We start from the raw sequence: 25,454 nt of genomic DNA on the forward strand, positions 1-25,454 counted from the left end.
CTTGGTCTTCCAAATGACTAGCTACATCCCTGTCCTTAAATTCTCACATTGTAGTTGATGGTAAGCATTAACATCCAAAACCTTTACGATTCACGAGTGAGGAGGACCCCATAACTGGTTTAGAACTCGAACTCCCAAATAACGCCCCAGTTCTAAAAGGCTGACGATAATGTTGTTTTGCTTTTGTTCCAGCAGGTGGCAGTGAGTCTTTGGTTTAAACAAGCCCCTCCCCTTCACGAATGGGGCTCCACCGTTGCCTGTTGAGACGTTCAATAACACTTTGCCAACAGAAAACTTTATCATAAAAATGGAGACCACTCAACATTATAGCTTTACTATTCTCACGAAACTTCAATTTAAATACTTAACAGTTACTACACCTAGTGTTACGCCTTAAGTACGTGGTGTACTGCAGTATTACTTTACCAGTAATAGTGGTTTTTTATAATGACCGACTATCGTGAACGCATCACCACTTCCTCTCAAGCTGCGCCTGCGCTAGTCCTCTTCTTTTGGTGGCTGAGCGGGTTGGCCGTCGGAGGCGGGGGCGACGACTGCCCATCAACAGCCATAGAAAAAAATCGACCATGTGGAGAAAAGGTGAATATAAAAGGCACGCTGACAGCCAACGGCGAGGGTGAATCAGAGCTATTTCCTTCGTCTCCGAGTTGGCTTTCGGAGCGAATGGACGAGAGCGGGAGCGGGACAGCCAGACCACCACCGAAGGTAACTAACTCATCACAAAGCCGCCCGGGAGAGGATTCACATTGTGTCAGCTGATGCCGGGGTTCGTAAGAACCCGACATTTCCACTAACTGCGAGAAAGCTTCACAGCGATCCCCGGTGTTGTCTGTCATGTCATGTCCTTCTTTTGTTCTTATTCTTTTGTTAAACAAACTGTCAGAAATGGCAAAACATCTGCTAAGCTAGCACACATTCACATTTAATTTCCTCTTTTTGTTTCTGACTTATTAGTGACTCACTGTAATTGGGAAGATGTGGTCAAAACAAGACCGTAAATTATCTGTACTGCTGCTTAATCAGAACCGGATCCAAGTCACTTTATTTGATGCCACTGTAAGTGATGCGTGCATTTGCCAAGAATGAGGAGAGTACTGCCCCGTCCTCTCCGCGGATCGTTCATTACACGTTTGTGTCATTTCATGTGGCACATCTGTGTCGTGCCCATTTGTGGGCTGCACAAGACAACAAATCGCTCAGCTGTATTTTTTTTTTTTTAACCACAAGGAACGTGGCCTTCCAAAGTAGCAAAATTACTTCTTGTGAAACTGACCAACGTGTGAGGGTCTTTCGCACACATCTGTTTGATATTCAGTAGCAGGAGCTCCAGGAAATGTTGCGCGCGCGTGTGTAGCCTTGTGCTCAGTGTCATGTCCAATACCGAGAGATGTTGAGGCTTTAACCTGGACAGGAGCAGCAGCTCGCCTGTTTTCACTGGAAGGAATGTCTCCAATTAATCAACTTTGACTTTGATCAGTGGTTCAAAAATCTTTTGCACCAAATTCCACCTCAAAACACATGCAGCTCTCTAAAAGTAGCACCATCATGAACAACATGAAAATACAGTAATACATAGGGTCTGGGCCATGAATCAATGAATTGTTTCTATTTACCCGCAGCGGCTCCTCTCTCTCCTGTGGTAGAGAGTAAGGAAATTTGATCTGTGTTTTATGGTGCACATAGAGCACATTTGACAATAAAGTTGACTTGACTTTTCAAATTTAAAATCAGAAATGATTTTTTTTCTTAAAAAAGGGATTTTATTTAAAATATGTACCGTGTACTGTATCTCCCTAGTAGGGCCAAGTGTTCACCAAACACTTAACTGAGGTTTTAGTCCTAAAAATGTTAGTTAATATTATTTTAACTACATAATATTAATCTGTTCAAACCTAGCATTTGAACAGGGTTTTATTTTTTTTTCCTTACCAGATATTCTTCCCATCACACACTCCTGCTGTCTGTTATTTTTTCCTTACTGCACGGGAGTATGAGAAAGTTTCGGAAGGAAGTTGCATAGCTGAAAAGAGCTTCAGTCACGCTGCGCTGCACCTGAAACTGCAAACTGCTTGTGATGATGATCAATAGTAAACATTTTGGTGGGTGTTACCCACAATTGGTCTGTACCAGTAATAGAGTACCTTAATGGTGGAAAAAGCTTGGAAATGCTTGGTCTTAGTCTTGTTTTTTGTTGTTGTTTTTTTTTTCCAAAAACCTAGCATTTGAACAGGGGTGTGTAGACTTTTTATATCCACTGGATGTTTGAACAACATCTTAAATGAAGTCAGTGAAAGTATGGTGATGACCTCGCCTGACTGCAGTGCAGGCGTTTTCAGTTCAAAGCCGAACGGTCAGCGTTTTGATTCGCGCTTTTGCCGATGTTCTGTTTGTAAAGACATTAATGATTGGGAGATGATGTCACTTGAGTTGTGCAGAGGCCTTTTTTGGGTTTTTTTTTGTTCCTGCAGCGTCATCTTCTCTGCTTCTGTTTGTGTGTGCAGGTGTGCGACTCTCTGCTCGATATGTCAGTATGTGTTTGCTGACATGCGTGTGAGTGCAGCCTACTTTGTGCTACTTCAGTGTTTTAGTAGCAGCGCTGGAAGTAGAACGCTGTTGCCCGATTGTAATTGATGCCATCTGGTTAAACTGTGTTACTTTCAGGAATGTTGTCATCGTCCAGTATTTACAACCAATTTTTGGACTTGGGATGCCTAGCAGCCAGGGGGCAATTGAGTTACCTGATAATGTTTTGCATTAGAATTTCATAATCACATTTCCTGTAATTGATTCCTTAATTGGGTCCACCACATAAGTTTAATATATTACATGCTTTATATGTTTAGCTCATTTATTATAGTAGAGGCCTGGCTTGCGTGTCAGATTTAAAAAGCAAACGTGGTCCCCGAGTGTAAACATTTTTTGTTTCCTTTTTTGCCTCCTGTAGTTTATATGTTCATTTATGAGCTCTTTTAGTGTCTTTTCCTCACTGCTGACCTTTTCTGTCTGACTTTTTTTTTTTTTACTTGCCTCCTTTGACATATGCCTTTAGACATGGGGTCCTCAACTGGTTTGCACAGCAGCGTATGTTGGAAGCACATAATTGCTTGACTCGAAAAATGAAAAAAGCAAAATCTCTGCCTTAAAAACTTTGCTGTAATAATTTTTTCCACACGGCCTTTTGTTACTGCAGACTGATACACCACTCCACATAGAAATAATTTGGTGTGATGGCAGCGAGCCAGGTGGAAAGAGTGCATAAAAGTCAGAGAATGTCCAAAGTTGGGGATCATTTTATACTTACAGCAGAAGATAAAGTTCAATGTGTCTGACTAACATACCTAAACATGTAACCCATCATAAGCACTTTCATACACAAGCTACTACGGCCACAACTAACCCCCAGGCCCAATACACAGACTGGCTTTTTTTTTCTTTTGACTACTCGATGAATCTATGTGATAATCAGTAGAATAACTCATTTTAAAAATATTTCAGAGCTGCAGCTCGAGGCACAAGATTACTTGCACAGTGACTACCGCGGTCTCTGTCGCCGCTATAGAAAGGGAACACTGTCATAAACTGATGACCCCCGCATAACAGTCTTGATTCACTCTTTACCACCATTAATATGTTTCCATCAGATGGGTTCATTCAGTGCACACGCAAAAATGTGACTCAAATTACGTGTTCACGCAAACCCTATCCCAAAAACATTCCATGCTTTTGTTTTTCTTCTCTTTGCCACTTTTCCCCCCCAAAATCTTTTCCTTAGCGCCGACATGACTCATTTGTTTAAACATGCAGTGTTGAATGACAATTGTTTGTCTGAACCTCCTCCTCCTCTGTGTTTTTGTTTCCTTTCAGATAACAGCAGGCGTCAGCCGACGTAACGACCATGCCGACAAGTGATGGTCCGAGCCGCTTCCCGGTCTTTGCGGCTCCCCCCAAAGGCAATCACCAGCGCTCGCCGGGCTACGTCCCCGGTCGGGTGGCTCCGGTCCGCTCGCCCCCGCCGGCCAAAGCGCCGCCGCCGCCACCCATCAAACCTCATGGCCGGCCGCCGCAGCGACAAGCCGCCCTCAGCCTGTCGGAGGAGAGCCATCGTCGGGAGTGGGCTCAGAGCCTCCGGCTGAGAAAGAACACGCTCATCTGCTTCGGGGTGTCCATGGGAGCGTTCTTCCTCAGCCTTATACTTGTACTTAGTCTCACGAGTGGTGACATTTTAGACGGTAAGCCTTTTTGATCCTTTAAAGCGGCGGTTGGCAAATGTTTTACACCAAGTAACCACTGGAAAATAAAAAAATACTTGGCTCTTCAAGTACCACCGTTATGATCAACATTAAAAGTACAGTAGTGCAGTAGGCCCAAGTGTTGATCAAAAACGAGGCAATAAAGTACATTTAAAGTTGTTGTAAGGCATTATGACATGACGAACAGTTCAAACAATAATACAGCACATAAACAACCTTCAAAATAAGAGACAACCACACCACCACTTGAGCCATGCTAGCCCTTTCATAAATCTCGTAATAAGTTAATGTTCAATGTGCTTTACACCGAATCCTTTGCAGAGAATTGTCCCGATCACAACCCGTCCCTGAGTAACTGGAACCCAGGCCACCAGCCAGACAAAGCCATTGTTGCGAGGAGGGGAGATTTATTTCGACTGGAGTCTTCTGCTACTTTCCGTTCACTCACCATCCAATCAGGAGGTAAGACGCCGAAGAAGGAGCTACCTCAGATGATGAGCACCATTTTTCTACACATTTTCAATGACCACTAATGATTCTTTTTGGGCAATTACTTAGGTACACAAAACAATTTGGATCAAACAGACTGTCTTAAGAGAAAATAACACTTTTTAAAGCATTTTATGTAATTTAACATTTTCACTGGAAATGGGCATACCAAATAGGTGGAAGCTTAATGATCATTTTAATGACATATTAGAATCTCTGTAAGGACGTTCTGGTGCCAGATTCACGTTGAACAAAATTATGCCAGGAGAGCTTGGACTCGCCCCCAAAATCTGTGCTCGCTACTTGTGTTCACAAGCGACTACTGAATGAATTTAAATTGGTTACTTCTTGTACTTTTCCCGAAAAACACTCCATAGTCCAAAAAAAGAAAAATCCAATTTGTTAAAAATGGTAAATCGAGTGCACCATATTGTGTCTAAAGCGCTTTACAAAACCTCGTTCATTCGCTTATTTGACAACGTATCTATGTATTGAATCAAAGTGTACACTGGTACATTGACGCAGTGGCGTTAATCTATGAACAGGTTTTCCTTTTTAGTTTAATATAGCTTACTTCAACTTCCAAGATCTCTCGTCGGACCCCGCCCAACGGCATAAACCGGAGTGTTTTCCGAGACCTGATGCTGTAGCCTGCGAGTACTGCCATATTGGTGAACTCAAAACTCCAACTTTCCGTCTTGTCGCAGGTCGTGTCGTGTTTGCGGACAATGCTGACGGCTCGAAGAACATCACCTTGAGAACAGGACATATCCTGATTGAAAATGGCGGAGCCCTTCACATCGGTGCAGCCAAATGTCGCTACCGTTCCCACGCTGCCATCGTGCTCACGGGGCGCTCCGACAGCAAAGACATCCCTGAAGTACCCGGTCTTGGCCGCAAGTTCATTGCTGTCATGAGTGGTGGAACGTTGGAGCTCCATGGCACAGAACGAGTCTCCTGGTCTTTATTGACCAAAAGCGTGCCTGCCTCTGGCCTGACCACAGGGGGCGACGCTTTCCAGCGCAACTTTAGCCGAGGCATCAACCTGCGTGTGGTGGATCAGGACACGGCCGACATCCTACTCAGGGAACGTTACGACACCCACGAGTCCCGCAATGACAGTCGCCGGCTCACCCAGCTGCTGCGGTCCCTGCCGGCGGGTCGCATCGTCACGCTTGCCGTCGGAGACTCGGCCGTCAAAAGTCTTCTGGACGAAACTAAGAAAGCCATTGAAGAGACGCTTGGCAGCAGATACGTCTACGATCTCAAATACAGGTGAGGATGCGTGTTGCGCATGTACTGAATCGACTATGGGGTAAAAAACAAAACATAAACATGAAGCCAACGGTTTTTTGCCAGTTGGTCTTTCGAGTGTGCCACGCTACTATCATACGCGGTATATAAACTACCGCCTGTTGCAAATGGCTCAATTACTAGGCCTAGCTAGTGTTGTGAGAAAGCTCTGGACGCTGCGGTATTTTACTCCCGCAGTTTCCGCTTTGTGACAGCAAACAGTTTTCTTGCACTTCCTCTCAGGTTAAGTTTGTGTACTTTTCATGACCAAGTCCCTCATGCCCAGAATAAATCCCGGAGACTTTCATTCTCCTCATTGATTTGTATTTGTTTCTCTGCATGTCTCCCTCCACTGATGCGCTCAGCGTGGCGTGGTTTTCCCACTTTCATGTGATACCATATTGAAATCTTAATTTTCCTGTTGAGCGGTCAGCAGAAACAGAAGCAGGTGAAAATGTTTGTTTCGGAAAAAAGAAGTCCTTGAGCTTCGGGGGAAATTGCTGTGCTGATGTACTTTTGTTGTGCGTCACTGGGAGGATTTTTTTTTTTCTTGGTCCCTTCAGACTCAATTTGGTTTGTTTTCCGTTGAAACACTCTCACTTTTTGACACCTCACTACGTAGACGACCAACAACAACTCTTTGCTGTGTCGGGCTTTACTGTTTGGAATAATGCTCTCTTATACTGTCCCGTGTGGAATTCTACCTTAAAAAATTCCGTGGCATTTCTCATCCTGTTTTCTCAAAATTTCCGCTCTCTGCCAGGAAAGGAAGCACACGCCAGATATCAAGGTTATAGTCGTAAAGTTTCCAGGATTTGTACAAAAAAATTGGCTGTTCAGGAAATGTAGTGTCTATCTCTCCTCTTTCTTTAAAGGACAAACATATTGACGTAGATTGTTGAATTGCTCAATTGGGCTTTGTGTATCCAACACCCATGAGCACATATGTTTCTTCCAGTCTGAGTCTAGCGGTGCTCTGGATTATTTGTAGCCGGACCCGGCTCGGTCGCCTCTTGGCAGACAAGTCAAACGCTAAGCCAGATTCTCCAGTGTCACGTTTCACTCCAGGGTACCGAGCCAGCACAGAGGTCTTCGCAGAAATCCACTCAAATCCACAACACAGCGCTTCAAATGGCTCAGATGATAGAGCCCTGTTTGCGTGTGTGTGTGTGTATACACACACAACTGCTTACATGCACACTTTCTAATCTTTCAGCATTTATTAAAGGGATTTAACCGCAGCTCTCAGTGGATTTGCCTGATAGGAGACCTCCAGCTGATATATATTACACAGTGTGCAGTTCAAAGTCTCACTCGAGTTGAGAAGTCTTTCAGGCTTTCCATCCATAGAACTGAGTGGGACAATGAACACTTGCACAAATAGCGTGGGACTGTCACGGCAACACAAGCTATCCATCTTGTGGAGCTGCGTTCTCTAAACCTCAGTGCGTCATGAAATTTAGAGTCATTTCAACAAAATAATTTCACTCCGCTCAGTATTCCAAAATAAGGTTGCTAAAAAAAACAAAAAACAAAACATTTTTGGGACAGAAAATGAGCTGGAACTTGTTTTGGAAACCAAAGTCGACCGTCCTTCAGTAGGCCTTTTGTATTTAATGTTTTTGTCTCCCAGGAGAGCACTGCACACTTTCACACACCCAGCAATAATGAGGTCGTTTAAAGGCTGTGAAGATCAACCGGTGGCCGAGGCTGAAGGGAAAAGTGCGCCGTTTGCGCTCTCCCTTGTGCTTCCTGCTTGTGCTTTTATCAGCATTCGCAACGCGGCGCAAGGTGAAAGGTTCTTCCCCCCGGGAAGATCTCCACTTTGACAGTACAGTGCGGTGCCCCAGATGGATCCGGTTTGTGTGTCTACTGGATGCACTGTACCACTTTCATCCTCAAAAAGACAGTGTTTTTTTTTTTGTTTTTTTTTACCAGCATTTAACTTTTTTGTTTTCTTTTTTTTTTTTCCATGCAGAACTTTGAGAGAATCTAAATCTGCCTCTACCAGTTCAGAGACGGTCCTCCAGTGGGTGGACCTGTGAAGGCGTGTTTGATGATTTATGACGTATTATCTTCCTCCATAAGATACAAAGTCTTCATACTTGTTTGGAATCTTGACAAAACGAAAATAATTACGACATATGAAATTCAGGACAGGAGTACACCCCCAGACCCGAGGCCAATGCCTGACAGCATCCACACACACCCTTTTGGGCGCCACCATTCGGATGATATCATCTGGTGTATATTTTTAAACACTTGTGTACAAAATATGCAGTCGCCTTATTGTCAGCTGATTGTTGACACATTGTATACAGCAGTCAGGACTGAGATGTGCGTGCCACTTTGCTACATTCCCAAAGTCAGTTCCTGGTTCTTTGGTTGCATTGATGACTTTTTATGTTCTTGCATCACAGGTACTCGTGGTGGCGTCACACTTGTGTGGTTGAAATTTGCTGATGTCATATTTTCTGACGCCACATGTGATGACACTTTTTTGTGAGTTCTTGACTTTTAGAATAAAACAATTTCTCCTCCTCGCCCGGATCTCTGCAGGCAGGCATGGGCTTTGGTCTCCGTGGTGGGCGGTGGTAACGCGTCATGCTCGGAGGACGTCAGGGAACACGAAAACCACGACACTGGAGGGAGAGCTGCGGCAAGGCGGAACTTCACCACCGTCAACGGCGTGCGCTTCTCCGTCTCGGCCTACAGCGAGTGGAAGAACGGTGAGGAGCGCACAATGGTGTATTTGTGTCGAGCATAAGCTTTTTTAGAGACTATTGTTGTTATACTGTGAATTTTTAGGTTTTTTTTTTTTTTTTTTTTTTTTTAGATATTAGTTAATGCGATGAATCATTTGCATCGGATTTTTAAAAAACATTTAAATTCCCATCCCTTTATTGAAAACAGGGCATTGACAGTATAGGAAATGCACATATGAGAATTAATGATGATACAGTTTCTGGTTTAGACCCTTACATCAGAAAATGGGCAAAAATGTTGATCATGGTTTTTCAAAGTAAAAGCAAATGTTTTTTTTTTTCTTCAACACAAACATAATCGGTCTGTTTTCATCAAGTGCTCCAGAAATTGGATATTTACTGTTGAATAGCTGAAATTCCAAGCATTTGTACAGTTTGAAATGGGGTAAAAATACAAAAAAGGGACGGAAACAATTTCACCGATTATCAACAAGATTGATTCATTTGCTAATCGATGAACCGTTTCACTTGTCATTTGAACAAGGATGTCGATACTTATTTTCAGTGTAAGTCCTGGATATTACCTTGAATGAAATGTTGAAACTCTTCAATGCATTATGTACTCATATATTTTGCAACATACTATATGCAATGTCGTGATGAGAAATTTTGCTTATCGGCCTGATGAACTTGCAATGCTAAGTAGTGATGGATTTTTCTTCAGCAGGCGCGGAGGTAAAAAAATGAGGTGTGTCAGATGACCCACAGAGATTAGGCCTTTGTGACCACATCATTATGACAAATACGAGGCCTTTAAATCACGTAACATTCCCTTTGCGCTGTTTATTCAAGGTGACTGTACATATCCACACCCTGTCAAACATTAATAGAGACAGGAGGTTTCTCTGCTTTCCCCTTTTATTGTGATGTTTCCCAGAAAAATGTTGCATGGTAAATCCCCGTCATTCCTTTTTTGAAATTAGAAATTCATGATTATTATTTTCCTTTCCTAGGGTTCCCAATCTCGGGCTTTCAGGTGGATGCGGTGGACCAAGTGGTGCTGAATCTCCAGGATGAGGTGCAGCAGACTTGGCACCCTGGCAATCAGATTGTTATTGCCAGTACAGATTATTCCATGCATCAAGCTGAAGAGTTTACCCTTCTACCTTGCCCTCATTGCACAAGCACGCAGGTCCGAATACAAGGTGAGACGGCGTGCTTTTACCAACCCTGGTTTCGTTTTTGCAATATCCTCCGATAGATATTAGAGGTTTTTTTGGTTTTTTTTTTTTTTACTTTGGTCTTAACACAATATTTATCACGAAAAGCTCCTCCTTTGGCTTTTTTTTCTTTTTTTTTTTTTTTTTTTTTTTTTTTTTTTCTTTCCCCCCCCCCCCCCCCCCCTGCCGATCCGTCCAGTTGTATTTGACTCCCGCCCACACTAACAGTGGTCACAGCTGGCAGCTAAAGCCTTCGGACAGCTCCAGATCGTTTTGGTAACCTCGTCTGCTATGCTAACAGGTACACAATATGGCAACTCCTAACCCTGTCCACAGTGACAAACTTTCCCCCACCTGCCAACTTTCCCCCCGAAACCAAACTCGACTCCACAGTGTCCCACCTGATGTTTGTTGCCTGTGGCCCATGACCCCCAGGCTGCATGTTTCCCCTCCCGAATGCGAGCAATGTCTGACCCAAACATCATTGTCCATCCTACTGTCAGACATATTTTTCATTGCTCCATTGTCGGCAAAGACCAACTCCCTTCCTGCAGAAAAGGATGTGATAAACCGCGGGTCTTGACTTTTGAGTCGCTGTTAAAACCAAGCAGCTGCTCTGCATTGTCACTGCCAACAGCACTTTGGGAGCTGATTTGTTTTTGTAAGCGTCTTACCAAGTTCTCTTCCAACTGTATATTATTTTATTGGATCGAGTGTGAGGTGTGGCTGCGGCTAAGCATATTTTTGTAGTGGGCAGTAAATATTTAACTTACCTCTTTGGAATACTCCACTTTTGGTTAGAACAATGGATCGTCAAAATTTCAACGCAGTGCGTTATGTGATACTGGTTGGTTCTCTATAATTTGTTCTTTTGGGGAAACACTGTAAAGTGAAGCAATTTGCTTCTGGCTCAAACTCTTTCCCCCCCCTGAAATCCTAATTTCCTGTCTCATGGATGTTTGAAGTAACATTTCAACATTCTTAACAAGGGATGGGCAGGTACTGATATAAGAGTGAATATATATCGGTTTGAAAAAAAAGTGGTATCAAACATCGCCATTCTTAACTGTCATACACGTATAAAGCGAAGCTAGCAGCTGTATCGTACAAATAAAATAAAGTAAAACTACTCATTTTTTGAAGGTTGGGACAGACATGTTACTCAGGGGGAACAGAAAGGCATTTGCTGTCAAGCTTCTCTGGTATCTCCAGGCTGGTCATTAGCAAATATGTGTTCTGCTCTATGCTAGTTATGTTAGCATCTGATGCATAAAATTAATTTGTGGGATTGTGATTTGATTTTTTTTTTTTTTTTCCCATGTTGAAATCTTGCAAAGTACTGTGCCGGTACCGGTGAGAAACATAGGTGAACGGTTCAGCCCACGGGTCAACACGGTTGCCAGTACATTCCTTCCCGGCCCGTCACATTCTGATAGCGTTTCTCCTGTTCTGCCAATTCGCCAAATCCTCTCATGCTGACTGCATGTGTGTGCGGCACAGGGAAGCCTCTTTACAGCCACGTTGGTGAGATCATCGATGGAGTCGACATGCGCGCTGAGGTGGCGCTGCTCTCCAGGAACATTCTTATCCACGGAGAAATGGAAAACTCCTGCTACGGAAACAACTTGTGTCAGTTTTACAGCCACGACACCTACGGAGGCCACATCAAGGTTTGTAACGTGATAGTGCAGACCACTTGCTTTGTGTTCCGAGGTGCTAAATTGAGCTGAGGGTTTCTGCATGCTTGAGACTGACATTACATTCTCTGTGAAACTCTGCCAATGTTCTGTTTTTACCTCTGGTGCTAATGAGGGGCATTATTCATTTTCTTGCTTGTATCTTTTTTCTACACTCTGTCATGGCCATTTATCCTCCTTCTTCCCATGTCCTCTTTAGATTACCATTCTGTCTGCTCCATCTGGAAATATACATAAGGCGGCCTCCTCATCTTAATGTCTTCATGTTCCCTCGAAGCTTTCTTTGCGCAAGCATGTCTGACACAACTCACCGTGGTCCAAGGAATGCTCAGGGGGATTTTGTGCGAATGCTCAGACGCATGGAAAATTAGAGGCAACATCGGTCCTCACCTTATGCACCTGCGTTCCCAGGGGTACTCTAAATATTTCTAAAGCTGACATGTTGGCGTTTTAGTTCCATTGTTTGAAAAGTACTCAACTGGCTCAAAATTGAAACTCGGTTCCCTGCAAATAACTCCATTGAAATGGTTAAGTGGCAACGAGGCTAATGTTGTCCGGGAATACACCTCATCATTTAAAAAAATATATAAAAATTCTAATCTGCAATGACAAAATACAATTGTATACTCTGATAATTAAGTGAAAGAATCAATTTGATCAACACATCAGCCCCACATTGTTCACACCCTGGTCACATTTCAGTCAAAGTGCATGTTTACTTGTTGAATTGTTTTTCTTCTGGCCGTAAATGACACAATAAAATGGCAAAAGACTAACAAGCTCCAGACCATGAAAAATGTTGACAATTTTTATTTTGTACATTTTGACCCACGACCACTAATCATCTAAAATCTAAATCTAAAAATTTCTTGCAATTAGGAAAACAGCATCCTAGTGTAAATCCATAGTTATTCGCTATAAAATGTTTTTGGGGGTTTTTTTGGTGTGTACAGTATGTACCATTTTGCAGTTGTGTCAGCGCAGAACCGAGAGCGTGAGCTGTCATGTGCGCTGAGTTACCGCTTGCTTGAAGGCTTTACCAATCCCCCTTAACGAATACCAGACCATGTGGATTACGCACTACCAGTACATACACACACAGACCAAAGACCTCTTAGAGTGTTTGTTTGCACTTCATTATTACGTACGTGTGGTTTATGCTTTTGCGCTTTGCTGTCTGTGTAATATTAATCATCAGCCTTCACAGAGCCAATGTGGTCTACTTTTGTAACACACAATCGGATTCTCTCCCCCACTATGTCAGATCTTTGGAAACTTTTCCTCGGTGCATCTATCTTACGTGGAGCTGAAGAACATGGGCCAGCAGAGCGAGAGGAGTCGCTACCCGATCCACTTCCACATGTGTGGCGACGTGGACCAGAAGGGAGGCTACTGGGAGCCCACCTATGTGGACGGCCTCTCCATACACCACTCCTTCTCTCGCTGCCTCACCATTCATGCCACCAACGGCTTGCTGGTCAGTAGTTCGGTATAAAAACTGTTGAAGATAACGTGTCTATTTTGACACTTGCGTTTCTCACCTTCTTCATCAAATGGCTGCCACTGAGAACTTTCTGCCATACTATGTAAAATGCAGACCTTCAAACTAAAAGCGCAACAGGGTAATCACAGTTTCACCTCACTTTATTTGGCCCTATTGTGGCTTCATCATCGGTCACACAACTATTTTGTGCTTGTTATTTGAATGTGATAGTTAAATAAGCTACCATTTTGCCCAGGAATGTGTGGTGATACTTTTAATTTGAATGTCTGACTTTTGACAGGATGTATTGTGTTACACAAATGTTGCAGAGGAGACAGGAAGATTATTGCTTGGAGTTGTTTACAAAGTTTGGATTGAGGGATATGCTTTGCCCTCTGTTGATATACACGACTTGGAAATGCTTCCGATGAGCGTGAAAAATGGGTCGAATGAAACCGAGGTTCCACTTTAAATTTGTACATTCCTGTACTCCCCAAGCTCATGTACAAAAGCACATTTTGATTGACGTCAAGCGTTTGAGGGCGGTTGTCGACATTATCACTGTCTTGACGTCAATGGCTCATCATCTTACTTGGCTTTCATCCTTGTGGCTTTTGTATGGGCATCGTTTTTCTCTCAGCATCAAGGAAATGGAAAGTACAACGTTGTTTTGTACACAAAATGCCAAGATGAACTCAACTCATCCTTGGAGCTTTCCTGTCAACATTCTGCCACGAGCAATTGCCAGCCAATTTCCCTCAGCGCTAATCAGTAAACCCTTTTGTGGGAACGCCACCGTCATCTGTGACGCTTTCCCAGCACTTTGTTTGTGCAAAAGAGGAAGTCAGACACGATTAGTAATGCGCTAAAACACCCCTATGTGAACCTTGAACTAAACTATTGTGGATAATGACTTCCTGAAAAGACAGGAACCCTAAGGCTGAGCATTTTTCATCTGCCACCTGGCTTCAGATGGGTTCCACAACATAAAAGAGGCGCATTAGAGTATTTGGGAAAAAAAAAAAAGTATTAAATAAATCAATTGTGTTAGATAGTTGGTGACAAGTTTACTCAAATGCCAAAGTGCCTCCGCATATAATCTGTAGCATTTAGGAGGCAATTGATTAGGTGATTGATAGCAATTATTCTATTGATTTTGAGGCTTTTCGTTCATTGTGTAAAATTGATTGTCGCCATACAAAAAATGGTTTGTGTCTCCTTGACCAGGTGAAGGACACAGTGGGTTATGACACCCTGGGCCACTGCTTCTTCCTGGAGGACGGCATCGAGCAGCGGAACACTTTCTACCGCAACCTCGGGCTGCTGACTCGACCTGGTACTCTGCTCCCGACTGACCGCAATGAGACCCTCTGCCTCAGCATTAAGGACAAAGTCTACAAGGGCTACACTCCCTCCCCGAGCACGGAGTGCAAGTAAGCAAATATTAGCAAAAATAATCAAATATGAAGCGCCTCCCCTCAATTGAATACAGGAGACAGGGAAGACTTTTTCAGTCCACAACAGCTTGACCCGGAAATCGGCAAATATGCAACTTTGCAAATGCCGAACCATGAAAATGGGAGTGTTCCCTGTCTATATCCTAGCAGCTCATTCTGAATTTGAAGATAGTTCTGATGTAATCACACTGCTGCAGTAGCATCAATAAATATGAGATCATAGTAGTTAAAAGATACACATGTGCAAACTTAATCGTTGAATCAGGGAGTCACCGTGGGAAGAGATGGCGTCAACGCCCTTTGATGGACAACAGCGAGTCCAATTCCACGTGAGAGGCGCAACTTTTATCTGTGAAACAACATCCACTCCTCTCGAACGGATGTTTTTCCGTCACAGTCAGAGAAGTGCCACTGTGAGAGAACCTCTGACGTCTGGTTCCAGCAGTTTTCTGTGCTTGTGTGTTTTGGCTGGGCCGTTCCTGTCCAGGGTTTATGTTGGAGAGCTTGATTATTGGGGAATGTTTGAGAAAGATCACCGATTTCATAGTCTGGTCATCTCCCATGTGCCTAGCCGCTGCCCTCTTCATATCCTTTTGTGCTGTGATTGTTTTCCAGGGCGGTTTCAACCTTCTGGATCGCGAACCCCAACAACAATCTAATCGGCAATGCTGCTGCCGGCTCTCAGGTAATTACACCAAGATCCCTATATAAATGAAAAGATCCCCGTGGTGAATCATTTCGTGCATGTAACAAATTGATCTGTCAATAAAAAAGGACTTAAGAGTCCTTCTTCGGATTTGGCGCGATTACACCGCTGAGGCGCTTTGATGTAATAAAATAGAAGATGTGGAGAGGTACCGTATGTAATGTTCTCCCAGGTAGGGGATATTTTCTGGACATCGTAACGTGTCGAGCACCACATCTCACGTGGAGTTCTGCATCTGTTTATTCTGCCTTCTTTCAGTCGTCATCTTTGCGGCTGACTGACAAGCATGTTCGATACCAGCTCCAAAATGTAATTGACCTTGTCACCTTCTTTTGTTTGTTCCAGGACGCTGGCATATGGTTTGTGTTCCACAGCTCCTCCACAGGAGACTCTCACGGCTTGGTACCAGAAACGAAAGCAGAACTAACGCCACTGGGCATTTTCTACAACAACCGCGTTCATTCTAACTTCAAGGTAGCGCAAGGACAACATACTCAATTAATTAGGGCGTCAATATCACAAAAAAAAAAAAAAAAAGTGTCTTTGGTGTCCTCATCAGAATCACTCAGTCAGCATGAAAAGGTAGCGGAATAATGAAACTTGAAAACATTTGCATATATAATCTTAAAATGTATTTCCTATATATGATGTTTTTTCCAATGGATGTACACCATTTTGAGATGTAGCTCTGCTAACTCCTCTGTGTCTATTAATGCTTAAATTAGAATAAGAGCCTTTGACATTGCATAGTGAACTAAATGAAGTGGGTTTTTTTTTTTTTTTTTGGTTTATTTTTGTTTTTGTTCAGCGAAATATTCGTTTAGCAGCACACATTCAGCTTGCCAAGTCAATAATGTTGCTAAGTGAGGGTCCAACATGTGCTCATTAAATGCTAACGTGAGCGAAAACGTCCACCCCGTCAGCAAGTACACACATTTCGCTGTTGTCGTGTCCATTTTACAAAGTAAAAATGCGTGGGAGCTGGGCCAATCTGTATTTCCAAGAGCGTAGTATCTCCTCAATGCAATGGATATGAAGTTCAACCCAAAATTTCAATGATTTTTGGGGTGAAACGGGTTCTCAAAAGTACCTTTTAGTGATATTCACTCAAGTGTTACTTGACTTTGGTGAGCGGTAAAATACGATGTTTTTACATGAAGTGCGTAACCCTCTGCTGACTTGCGTGGGTGTTTTACACACACACACACACACACACACACACACACACACACACACACACACACACACACACACACACACACAGAAACTGGCTGTAGAACAAGCCTCTCTGTTGTGTAATGACAGCGGTCGTCAGGTGAACTGTGAGTTCTTTGTCCGCTCTGAGAGGGAGCGAGTGAGGGAGAGAGAGGAAGCGGCTCAACTATACTTTGCACAGACCGCAGGATTGACACACAGCATTTTTTCTTACACCCCAACACGCACATTCAGGCACATTTAAACCATACAAAACGAATTATCTTATTAAGCGTTTGTGTGTGTGGGTGCGTGTATAAATAAAATTACCCACACCCCCATAACTCACAGGAGTCTTGTGTGAGCTCTGGAAGTCAGTCGACTTGTGCTCTCACGCTGTAAAAATATACCATATTATGAAATACTGTAGAACTTCGATCCTTGTACGGTTTTGTCAATAACTGCCTTTGTCTCGTCACCATGCAGGCCGGGCTGTTCATTGATAAAGGAGTGAAGACCTCCAACGCAAGTGCCGCAGACCCCAGAGAATACCTGTGCTTGGACAACAGTGCCAGGTGTGTTTTTTTTTCCCAGGTTTTTTTTTTTTTCATACAAATACACTTGAGTCTCTAATGTTGGAATGCCTCCAAGGTCATACAATCCAGACCGATATGATTCTAAAACCGTGCGTCACCTGAGAGACCTCTGGATGCGAGTTGTGCTTTTTCATTTGCTTATTATGACTTTTTTTGCTCCCTCATTTTAAAAGATGTTAGCGGACCTGCCGGGAACTGAGATTAGTGAGGATCAAAGGATTAACTGTGAAGTGCGTTTTCACTTTTGACATATTTGCAGCGCTTTGCTAAAACAACAGCCTGAGATGCAGACTCGGATTTAAGCATTGCATTGTCAGTCATCTCTTGTAATGAGTTATGGATAAATTCATGCTAATTTAAAAAAAAAAAAAAAAATTCATTTTACAATGGTTGTGTTGCTTTTACTGTTTTATGACCATTAACATTTACTGTTGCGTGAAACGTTGTCTGCACAGCCGTTAAAGGCTTGATGATGATGATGATGACTGTGTGACTCTCAAACAGGTCATCTCTGTTTTCATTATTATGGGGGGGAAAAAATCCAAATCAAGCAAAGTGGAGATGGTTCAACGTCCTTGAGCAAATTGTCTTTGACCTTAGTGCTTTTGCTGTCCAGTAACAGGTTGTGTTACATCTTATTACCTGTATTTCACAGTTTTCTTCCGAAATATCATTTTTTTGGCCTACTTAATTTTGTCTGCATGCCTGAAGTTATTTATAGCTCTCTCCAAAGCAGTATATTTTCTGCGGCTTTAGCTGTCGGTATGTGAATGGTCATATTACTACAGTGTTGCATTTTAGCGGAGGTCCCGACAGGTTTGTGTTGACAGAAATAACAAGGTTTCACACATAACCGTGCCCTCTCTTCCCAAACTCGGCCCTCGGCTCCACGGAAAAATCCGACGTATCCACTGGGACTCTTGGCCATGCTGAGTTGGGGCGGGAATTGGAAATGTTAAAATGTGTGCTCAGTACTAATATTACATGTGAAAAGAGAGCGTGGTTTGTGACACCGGGAATATGATTTCGGATGAATAAAATTGCACGCAGAGTACTGTAGTCTATATTTGTGTGTTTTCATGGTGCCCACAGGTTGCACTGATCAGAATCATAAAGGGCTGAAAATACTACATGCCCGTTTTTTTTTTCTTCATGGCTGCCGTTTTGGCCAAAATAACCACTCGTAATCTCGTTTGGCAGCCCGTGCCGAAGCTATGAATATCTTCACCCCAACGCCCCCACGTGAAATAAATCTGCCCTCTTGTGCCACCCACAGGGCATAGCAAAGAAGGCTTGCAGACAAAAGTCTTCATGGTTCATCAAGATTTGATACTCACATTCTATAAACTCATCAATGCGTGGCCAGTTATTAGTCATTATCTGAGCTCATTTCTCGAGCTGTCAGGCTTTAAATCTGTTCACAATCTCACATGATGCGCAAAGGGATTTGTTGAAGCCAGATGATGGTTGAAAAGTGAAAAGTTGACACCATTTTTTTTCTGCTTTACTTGTCAGATTCCGACCTCACCGGAATGCGGATCCCAGCCAACCTCGAGTGGCGGCGGTCATCGACACGCTCGTCTCCTTCAAGAACAACGACATGGGGGCGTGGATACGGGGCGGCGACATCGTCATCCAGAATTCCGGGTGAGACAATTGCCGCAGAAATCATGAGCCGTGTTGAAATACTCTAAAGATTTTTTTGGAATGCCAAAAGTATGACATTTCTCTATCAAGTCATTTGTTTTGTCTTTGTGAACAGCTTTGCAGACAATGGAGTGGGATTATCCTTTGCCAGGTGCGTACATATGGGAACCCTGAGCCCGTATCAGGCTTCAGGCAGCTGTTTTCTTCACTTCCTCACCACTCACTCAACAACATTCATCTTTTGGCTCTTTATACCAGTGAGTCTCAAATATGGTCGTCGTATGACTCGCTCAAATGGTATGCCAAAATATCACGTAATTCAATCGAACTTAAATTATACTTGTTTTTACGAGTAAAACATTGAGAATAAAAATAATTAAATAAAACCTTTTCTGGAACTGGTTTGAGGATCACTGCTGGAGACGAAAGCCATGCTTTAGATTTATTTATTTTTTTTCTTTTTTTTTAAACTTTGTCTTAACTTGCTCCTGTTGCAGTGAGGGCAGCTACCCAAAGGACGAGGGCTCCAGTCAGGAGGTGACGCAGTCTCTGTTTGTGGGAGAAAGTCGAAACCGGGGCACCAACGGAGGACAGAATAAATACTGGGGATTAGGAGGGACCGATGGGAAGATGAGAACTCTCCCGAGAAACAGGTGAGGCAAGACGGGTTGGTTCTATAGAAGTGAAAAGATCAAACAGACGTACGTACAGAATGGGAAGGAAGGTGTGGTTGAAAAAAATAAACAAGGAACTCGGACGATACTGCAGTTGCTTGTGTATTGCGTGAGGCTGTGGAAGGAAGTTCTTTGCTGATTTACTGCCAGAGTAATGAGCTGGTTCCTTCAAGCACGCATGTAGTTTCCTAGAGTGACATGACTCATGGCTGTATTTTGATGACTTCATCGAAAGTGCCTCTTTTTTTTTTTCTTTTTTTTTCTTGTGTAGAATTTCTAATGAAGTTGATGTCACCGTTTCCTCCATTATTCCTGGAAGGGAATTTAAGGGCATCCAAATGATAAACGACATCACTCGTAAAAACTCGAAAGCCATGATGTAATCTTCAATATTATGTTCAAACCTTTAAATTATTCACCAGTTAATGTATTATCTTAGCTTGTTCTAAATTGTAAAATGACACTGCGCATCCGCTGTTATCAAACAACCGACTTGCGCATGCTTTTCCACTTCAGAACGTTCCCAATCCGAGGCTTCCAGATCTACGACGGCCCGGTGCGGCTGACCCGCAGCACGTTCCGCGGTTTCATCCCCACGCCCGAGCGTTACACCAGCGCAGTTGGCTTCAGCCTGAAGAACACCTGGCAGCTCACCCCGCGAAACAACATGTCGCAACTCCAATTCCACGCCACTGTAAGCACACTCGCATCCACTTTTATGTTTACTCACTGAGTCTCGCAACCGCCCTCCGTATACCCCATCCTCAGGTGGGCCTGCGGTCGTTTTTCGGTCGTCCGGGTCAGTGGTTTGAGGAGAATGACCTGGATGGAGACAAGAATTCAATCTTCCATGATGTGGACGGCTCAGTGACAGGCTACAAGGACACATACGTGGGCAGGGCTGACAATTACCTAATCCAGCATCCTAGCTGTGTTCACAAGCCTCCATGGAACGGAGTGATATGCAGCGGCCGCTACTCTCAGGTGCAGCAGAGGATACTCGCACCTCACTCGCATCTAATGTAAAATGTATACGCCGTTGTATAATCCACACTCTTCCTCACCCTTCGTCAGGTGTATATCCAGACCCAAGGTGCTCCCAGCCTCTCTCTGTCCATCAACCGAGACGAGTACCCTGCAGCTCCTCTGGTTCTGAGGGGTATTAACAGCCAGGGGGCGCTGTCACAGCAGTATCAGCCTGTTTTGATGATGAGCAAGAGCTATACACTGCACTGGAACGGAGCCGCACCCAGAGAGGTTGTCCTCTCCCTCATCAACTTTGACAAGTGAGACCACAAACGTGTGACTGAGATGTCAAAGCAATAGCTGTATTTTCAGTTTTTTGAAAAGCGATATACATTTAGGGCTACCACTCTAAAATGAGGGAAATAAGAAGAAAAAAAGTCAAAGTCCTTTTTTTCCCAGACAGTATGTAAGAGGACCCATGTTTCTTTTCCATTAGAGATGACTGGGTGCTGTTCGGACTGTGCTACCCACCGGCCACCACCTTCCAGATTGTGGCCGACATCAACGACAGGCAGAGCAATACTTTTGATGACATCACCGACTATGGGCCCGTGTTCTCTCTGTCTGATCTGGAGTCTAGACCGATGGATAGGAAGTACTACTTCGACCAAAATGTCGGGTGAGAGAGGCCAAGTTGCTTTGTTGTATCAGCGTGATGTGCGAGGACTGTAAAGTTTGCACATCTTTATCCTCTACGGCTTCAATAAAGATGGCAATGCGCTCAATAGACCTAATTTACATTGAAACTCAATGAATGCCCCCCCCCAGGCTGCTTTGGCTGTACCTGCGAGCCCGCCATGGTCGTGATGGTCACAGCTACTGCTCGTTCAAAGGCTGTGAAAGAGTCAAAGTCATGGCCACAACGTCCTCCCAGCGGACGTGCAACTGCACCAGTAACGCCTACCCCAAGTATGCCAAAACCCCCTCAGCTGTCCTGCCTATGCCGGCGCCAGACACGCAACCCTGCATGGACTGCGGAGCCAAACAGGTTTGGTTTTCTTTTTTTTCTTGGAGAATTATGGTATCAGCCACTCAATCAGTTGAGCCCGAGTAAAAACCGCGACAAGCTGCAGATTGAGGAAATATGGCAGAGGAGCACCGTAGCATGATTTTCATACATTGTGTCGGAAATGTCGGCCCCAGTGAATTTTTGTTTGTGTTTCCTCAGCGTGTGTTTACCAGTGAGCCGTGGACGTCCTACCTCCAGACGCAAGTCAAGTCTCTCAGTGTGAAGGAGCAGAAAAGAGGCGACAACATGTCCTTCATTGCTGTGAGCACACATCACACTTCAGCCGCCCACTAATTGGGGTGGAAAATTTCCACAAGAGGTTAAGCTGGGGAATTTGGAAATATTAAGTATGAACAGAAACGTTTTGTTTCGTCAGACGCGAAGGTCCATGTAAAATCCGACTGCTCAAAACATTATCAAAGCTTTCAATTGCTTCTCGGTCAATTTCTTTGGAGAATTAAATACGCCTCATCCTAAAATGCACCCCCCCCCTTCCATCCAAAAACACACCAGCAATGTCCCATTCAGAATGCAATTTTTAAAAAAGCATTTTCCTCAAACTTAAGCCTCTGTGATTTTGTGAAACATGCTCTTCATTTTCACCTGTACTTGCATGAAATCATTTTTTTCCAGGATTATGCTGAATGATATTTTCCTGGCTTTGTTTAAATCCTTTATTAATATCTAAAGTTAAGTTTTGTAATTTCCTGTTTTCTTCCCATTAGTTCCCACAAATTCCCCTTGATTGCCAGTGTTTAACAACGCCTCTAAGCTCCTTGAGTCAATCTCAACATTGGGCGGCTTTAAGACCTCCCCATTTCGCAAATCTGATCTCTTACATTAAACATTGAATTATGTAGATTTGTCATGCTGTTAAAAAATGCATATTGCTTGCTGACAAAATGAATACTTTTTTTTTTTTTTTTTTACTGTTTATCTGTCTATCAGGTAAATGAGGAGATGATGCCCTTCACTCAGCCCGGCTATCTTGTGGTGTCCGTAGACGCCTGCTCTGGCAAAGTCACCAAGAAAGCATCATTTGTCAAGATGGACGCCAAGATGAAGCAGCACTTAACGACCGGAATACCAAAGAGGCGAGTGCCGAAACCTAACGTTTTTGTCGGCTGGAAATATGGCTGACTTGTTTGTCGTCCTGGTGAACAGGTCCATCGTGCTGATGGCAACCCAAGGCCAACCTGAGGGTCTGCCTGATGTCGCTCACTATCTCGTCCCCTTCGGTTTGGCCAAGGCGGCCGACTTGCACAATAAAGGTCTGTGGCGATGACTTCTACTCTGACGATTACCCGCATGTGGTGGCATCACAAAACCCAAAAGGCAAATATTTCCCTCCCTGCAGAGAGTGTGGCACTGTGGGCTTTCCAGGGCAGCGCCTCCCCGCCTCCGTGGGTGTGTCTCCAGGCGGGCCAAGGGGACCACGTCCTGGGCTTGCAGGAGCGCTTCTTGCCGCTCGCTCTCCAAGCGTATGGCTGTCCGCCATCCGCGGCTCAGCAGACATGCAGGGACCTGGAGCTGCTCAAACAAGCCATGGGACCTCAATGAGCTAATGTGAACTAGACAAACATACACACCTGGCTGATGAATGTGAACTGCTGAACTTTAATTTATTAACAATGGCATATATGTTGTGTTTGGTATGTTGTGTGTATGTGTGAGGATGGGCCTATAAGTCAATGCACTTTTATTTAAAAAAAAACAAAAAAAAAAGGCAAAACAAGCCCAGGTGAGCAAATGGACCTTTTTGCAATAAGGCTTGGAATAACAAATGAGACGACAAATCAAGCAATTATATTCTTTTATGGTTGAATAAATGAGAAAGGGAATCTCATCAGCAAGAGGGGCGGGGTGCATTTGTCACAACATGAAAACAATTGAAATCATATTAGGCGGGGAGCAAAACTAGAACGAGACATACTCGGGATCAATCAATTCAAACACGACTGCAACCGAGAAGCCAACATCGTGTCATAAATAAAGCCGATGGGGCTTAGGTGTGCAAAACAACAAGCTGTATTCACATGCATATTTAAACAAGTCATTTCCGGCGAGGTCGTTCTGCTTTTGTCTTATTTCAATATACATTTTGTTGTGTAACTGGAAAACCACCTGAGGTTGTACTGCAGCCTTATGTGAAGCACCTTTTGGAGTGAATGTCTTAACGGGGTGTTTAAAGTGCAGGCCACGTGAGCTGCGGTGAGAGCCTTCTCAAATATCCATACACAGCGGAATGTGAAGACATTCCCTGGCCTACACAATAGATTGTTGAATATAATTTCGCAGCTGTGCTTTGTGTTGAGCGTATCCCTTTGAGTATAAATCTTTCGAGAGGCCATTTTGGATGTGAGCAGGGCTCCCCCACTGCGCAGTGATACGTGCCAATGAGTGACTGATGACAAGTGTGTGAAAATGTGTGGCCTTGTAACCACTCTACTGTTTAAAAAGGGCAAATCCGTGAGAGAATTGTTCTTAAAAAACTGTAATTATAGTGTTTTATAAGTCATTCTGTACATCTACTGGGTGAACTGGTTTTCTATAGTGTTTTTATTTCAATATGGATACCTGGCATTTGTTATGATGATGTTACTGAAATAAACATGTATGCTTTGTTGTAAAGTGCTTCTTCTGAGACTACATCATTATTTTACCTATAAGCATCCATTATAGTAAAATGATTCAGAACAGGTTATTGTAGTTCACGAAAACTAATGAAAAACATTGTCGAATAATTTCATACATGAGCCTTTGGACATTAGTTGAAATTGATTCATTTTGTTTCTACAGCACGGCAAAAACTGTTGGGGAATTGTAGTTTACTTTATTACTGCTCTAAAAACTAAGGAAACTAAAATAACTGAAATTTGAAAAACAAGTCAAAATGAAATAACAACTAATGGGAAAATCCCAAACTATTACAACCCTGTTCCATAGTCAAAATCACCATCATAAAACGTGTCAACCATACAGTATTGGCAATGCATTTCAAACAGCAATTTAACACTGGTAAACTGTCCATAAATTTATAATACAAGTAAAATAAATGCAAACACATTCCTTTTGATGAACTGTAACAAAAGATTTGTTTCGAAGCAAATTTTTAAGATAAATTATGAAAACGTGCATAGACTGAGAACTGTGTAGCATACAATTGTGGAGATAGTGTTAAACAAATATTTTTTCGTGTTTTTGTCGGTGGCGTGGCTAAAATGGCGCCGAGTGACGCACTTTGGCTTCGGCACGAGTTGCCCCTACCACACTATTTAAGACCCAGAGTGCTTCGTTCGCATCGATTGTTACCTGGCACAATTGAATGCATTTTCCCTAGATGCCACCATTTGACGTAAAGAACAGCTCGGTGTCATTATTATCGTTGCCCATCCTTGGTAGAGAGGAGCTAGAGGCTAGCAATTGCAAGCCTGGACACAAAATGCACTTTGCATGGTTAATGGACGCCATGTTGTTTCATTCCCAGCAATGCTTTGCATTAGTCTCGGACAGTTTGGGGCCCTTTCAAGTGGACAGACAAGGCGTGAGGAAGGATACGTCGTTTCTTCAAAAAAAATACAAAAAGACGACGCCTCTGGGAGGTAAACTCTAAATATTAAACTAAATCGTGCATCATTACTTTAAAACGGGACTTCTCGCCAGTGCACAACGCCCCTTTCTGGAGGTCTAAAAAAATGTTGTTTGGGGGGGACCCTATTTGTTTTGTAGGTCGATATTTCACAATGACAATCATCTACGATTAATATATAATTTTTATTCTTATTAATTGTTCCGACCTGTATTTTTTACAACGATAATTTCATATAAATATATTGCCTAATTTTATATTCTGCGTGATTTTTTAGTGTTATTAATCGTTTTAATTTGTTGGGGTCGTTCACGGCATTCTGTTCTATGGTCTGTCAAATTTACAAGACATTTTAAATGTCTTGTACATTTACGGGGACTTCAACTGTATCAATACAA

At 43.2% G+C, this 25,454-nt stretch overlaps 1 protein-coding gene across 1 annotated transcript; it reads left to right on the top strand.

The window, feature by feature from the left end:
- The first annotated feature begins 493 nt into the window (after nt 1-493).
- cemip2 (cell migration inducing hyaluronidase 2) lies at nt 494-24,074 on the top strand. Its single transcript, XM_019885548.1, has 24 exons — nt 494-726; nt 3,886-4,250; nt 4,593-4,733; nt 5,468-6,035; nt 8,613-8,782; nt 9,772-9,963; nt 11,479-11,648; nt 12,940-13,152; nt 14,386-14,591; nt 15,231-15,300; nt 15,667-15,795; nt 17,002-17,090; nt 18,627-18,758; nt 18,874-18,909; nt 19,256-19,411; nt 19,949-20,126; nt 20,201-20,416; nt 20,507-20,718; nt 20,895-21,077; nt 21,227-21,446; nt 21,627-21,728; nt 22,416-22,561; nt 22,632-22,738; nt 22,825-24,074. Exons 2-24 carry the CDS (start codon nt 3,917-3,919, stop codon nt 23,025-23,027), a joined length of 4,173 nt encoding a protein of 1,390 aa, XP_019741107.1. The 5' UTR covers nt 494-726; nt 3,886-3,916; the 3' UTR covers nt 23,028-24,074.
- The last annotated feature ends 1,380 nt before the right edge of the window (nt 24,075-25,454 follow it).

Source organism: Hippocampus comes, unplaced genomic scaffold, assembly GCF_001891065.2.
Source record: "Hippocampus comes isolate QL1 unplaced genomic scaffold, H_comes_QL1_v1.1 scaffold78, whole genome shotgun sequence".
NCBI lineage: Eukaryota > Metazoa > Chordata > Actinopteri > Syngnathiformes > Syngnathidae > Hippocampus > Hippocampus comes.

Coding starts and splice junctions, on each gene's coding strand:
- cemip2 (XM_019885548.1), top strand. CDS start 3,917: ATGCCGACAAGTGATGGTCCGAGCCGCTTCCCGGTCTTTGCGGCTCCC. Junction 6,036..8,612: donor GTCTACGATCTCAAATACAG/GTGAGGATGCGT, acceptor GGATCTCTGCAG/GCAGGCATGGGCTTTGGTCT. Junction 17,091..18,626: donor TGCTTGGACAACAGTGCCAG/GTGTGTTTTTTT, acceptor TTTACTTGTCAG/ATTCCGACCTCACCGGAATG.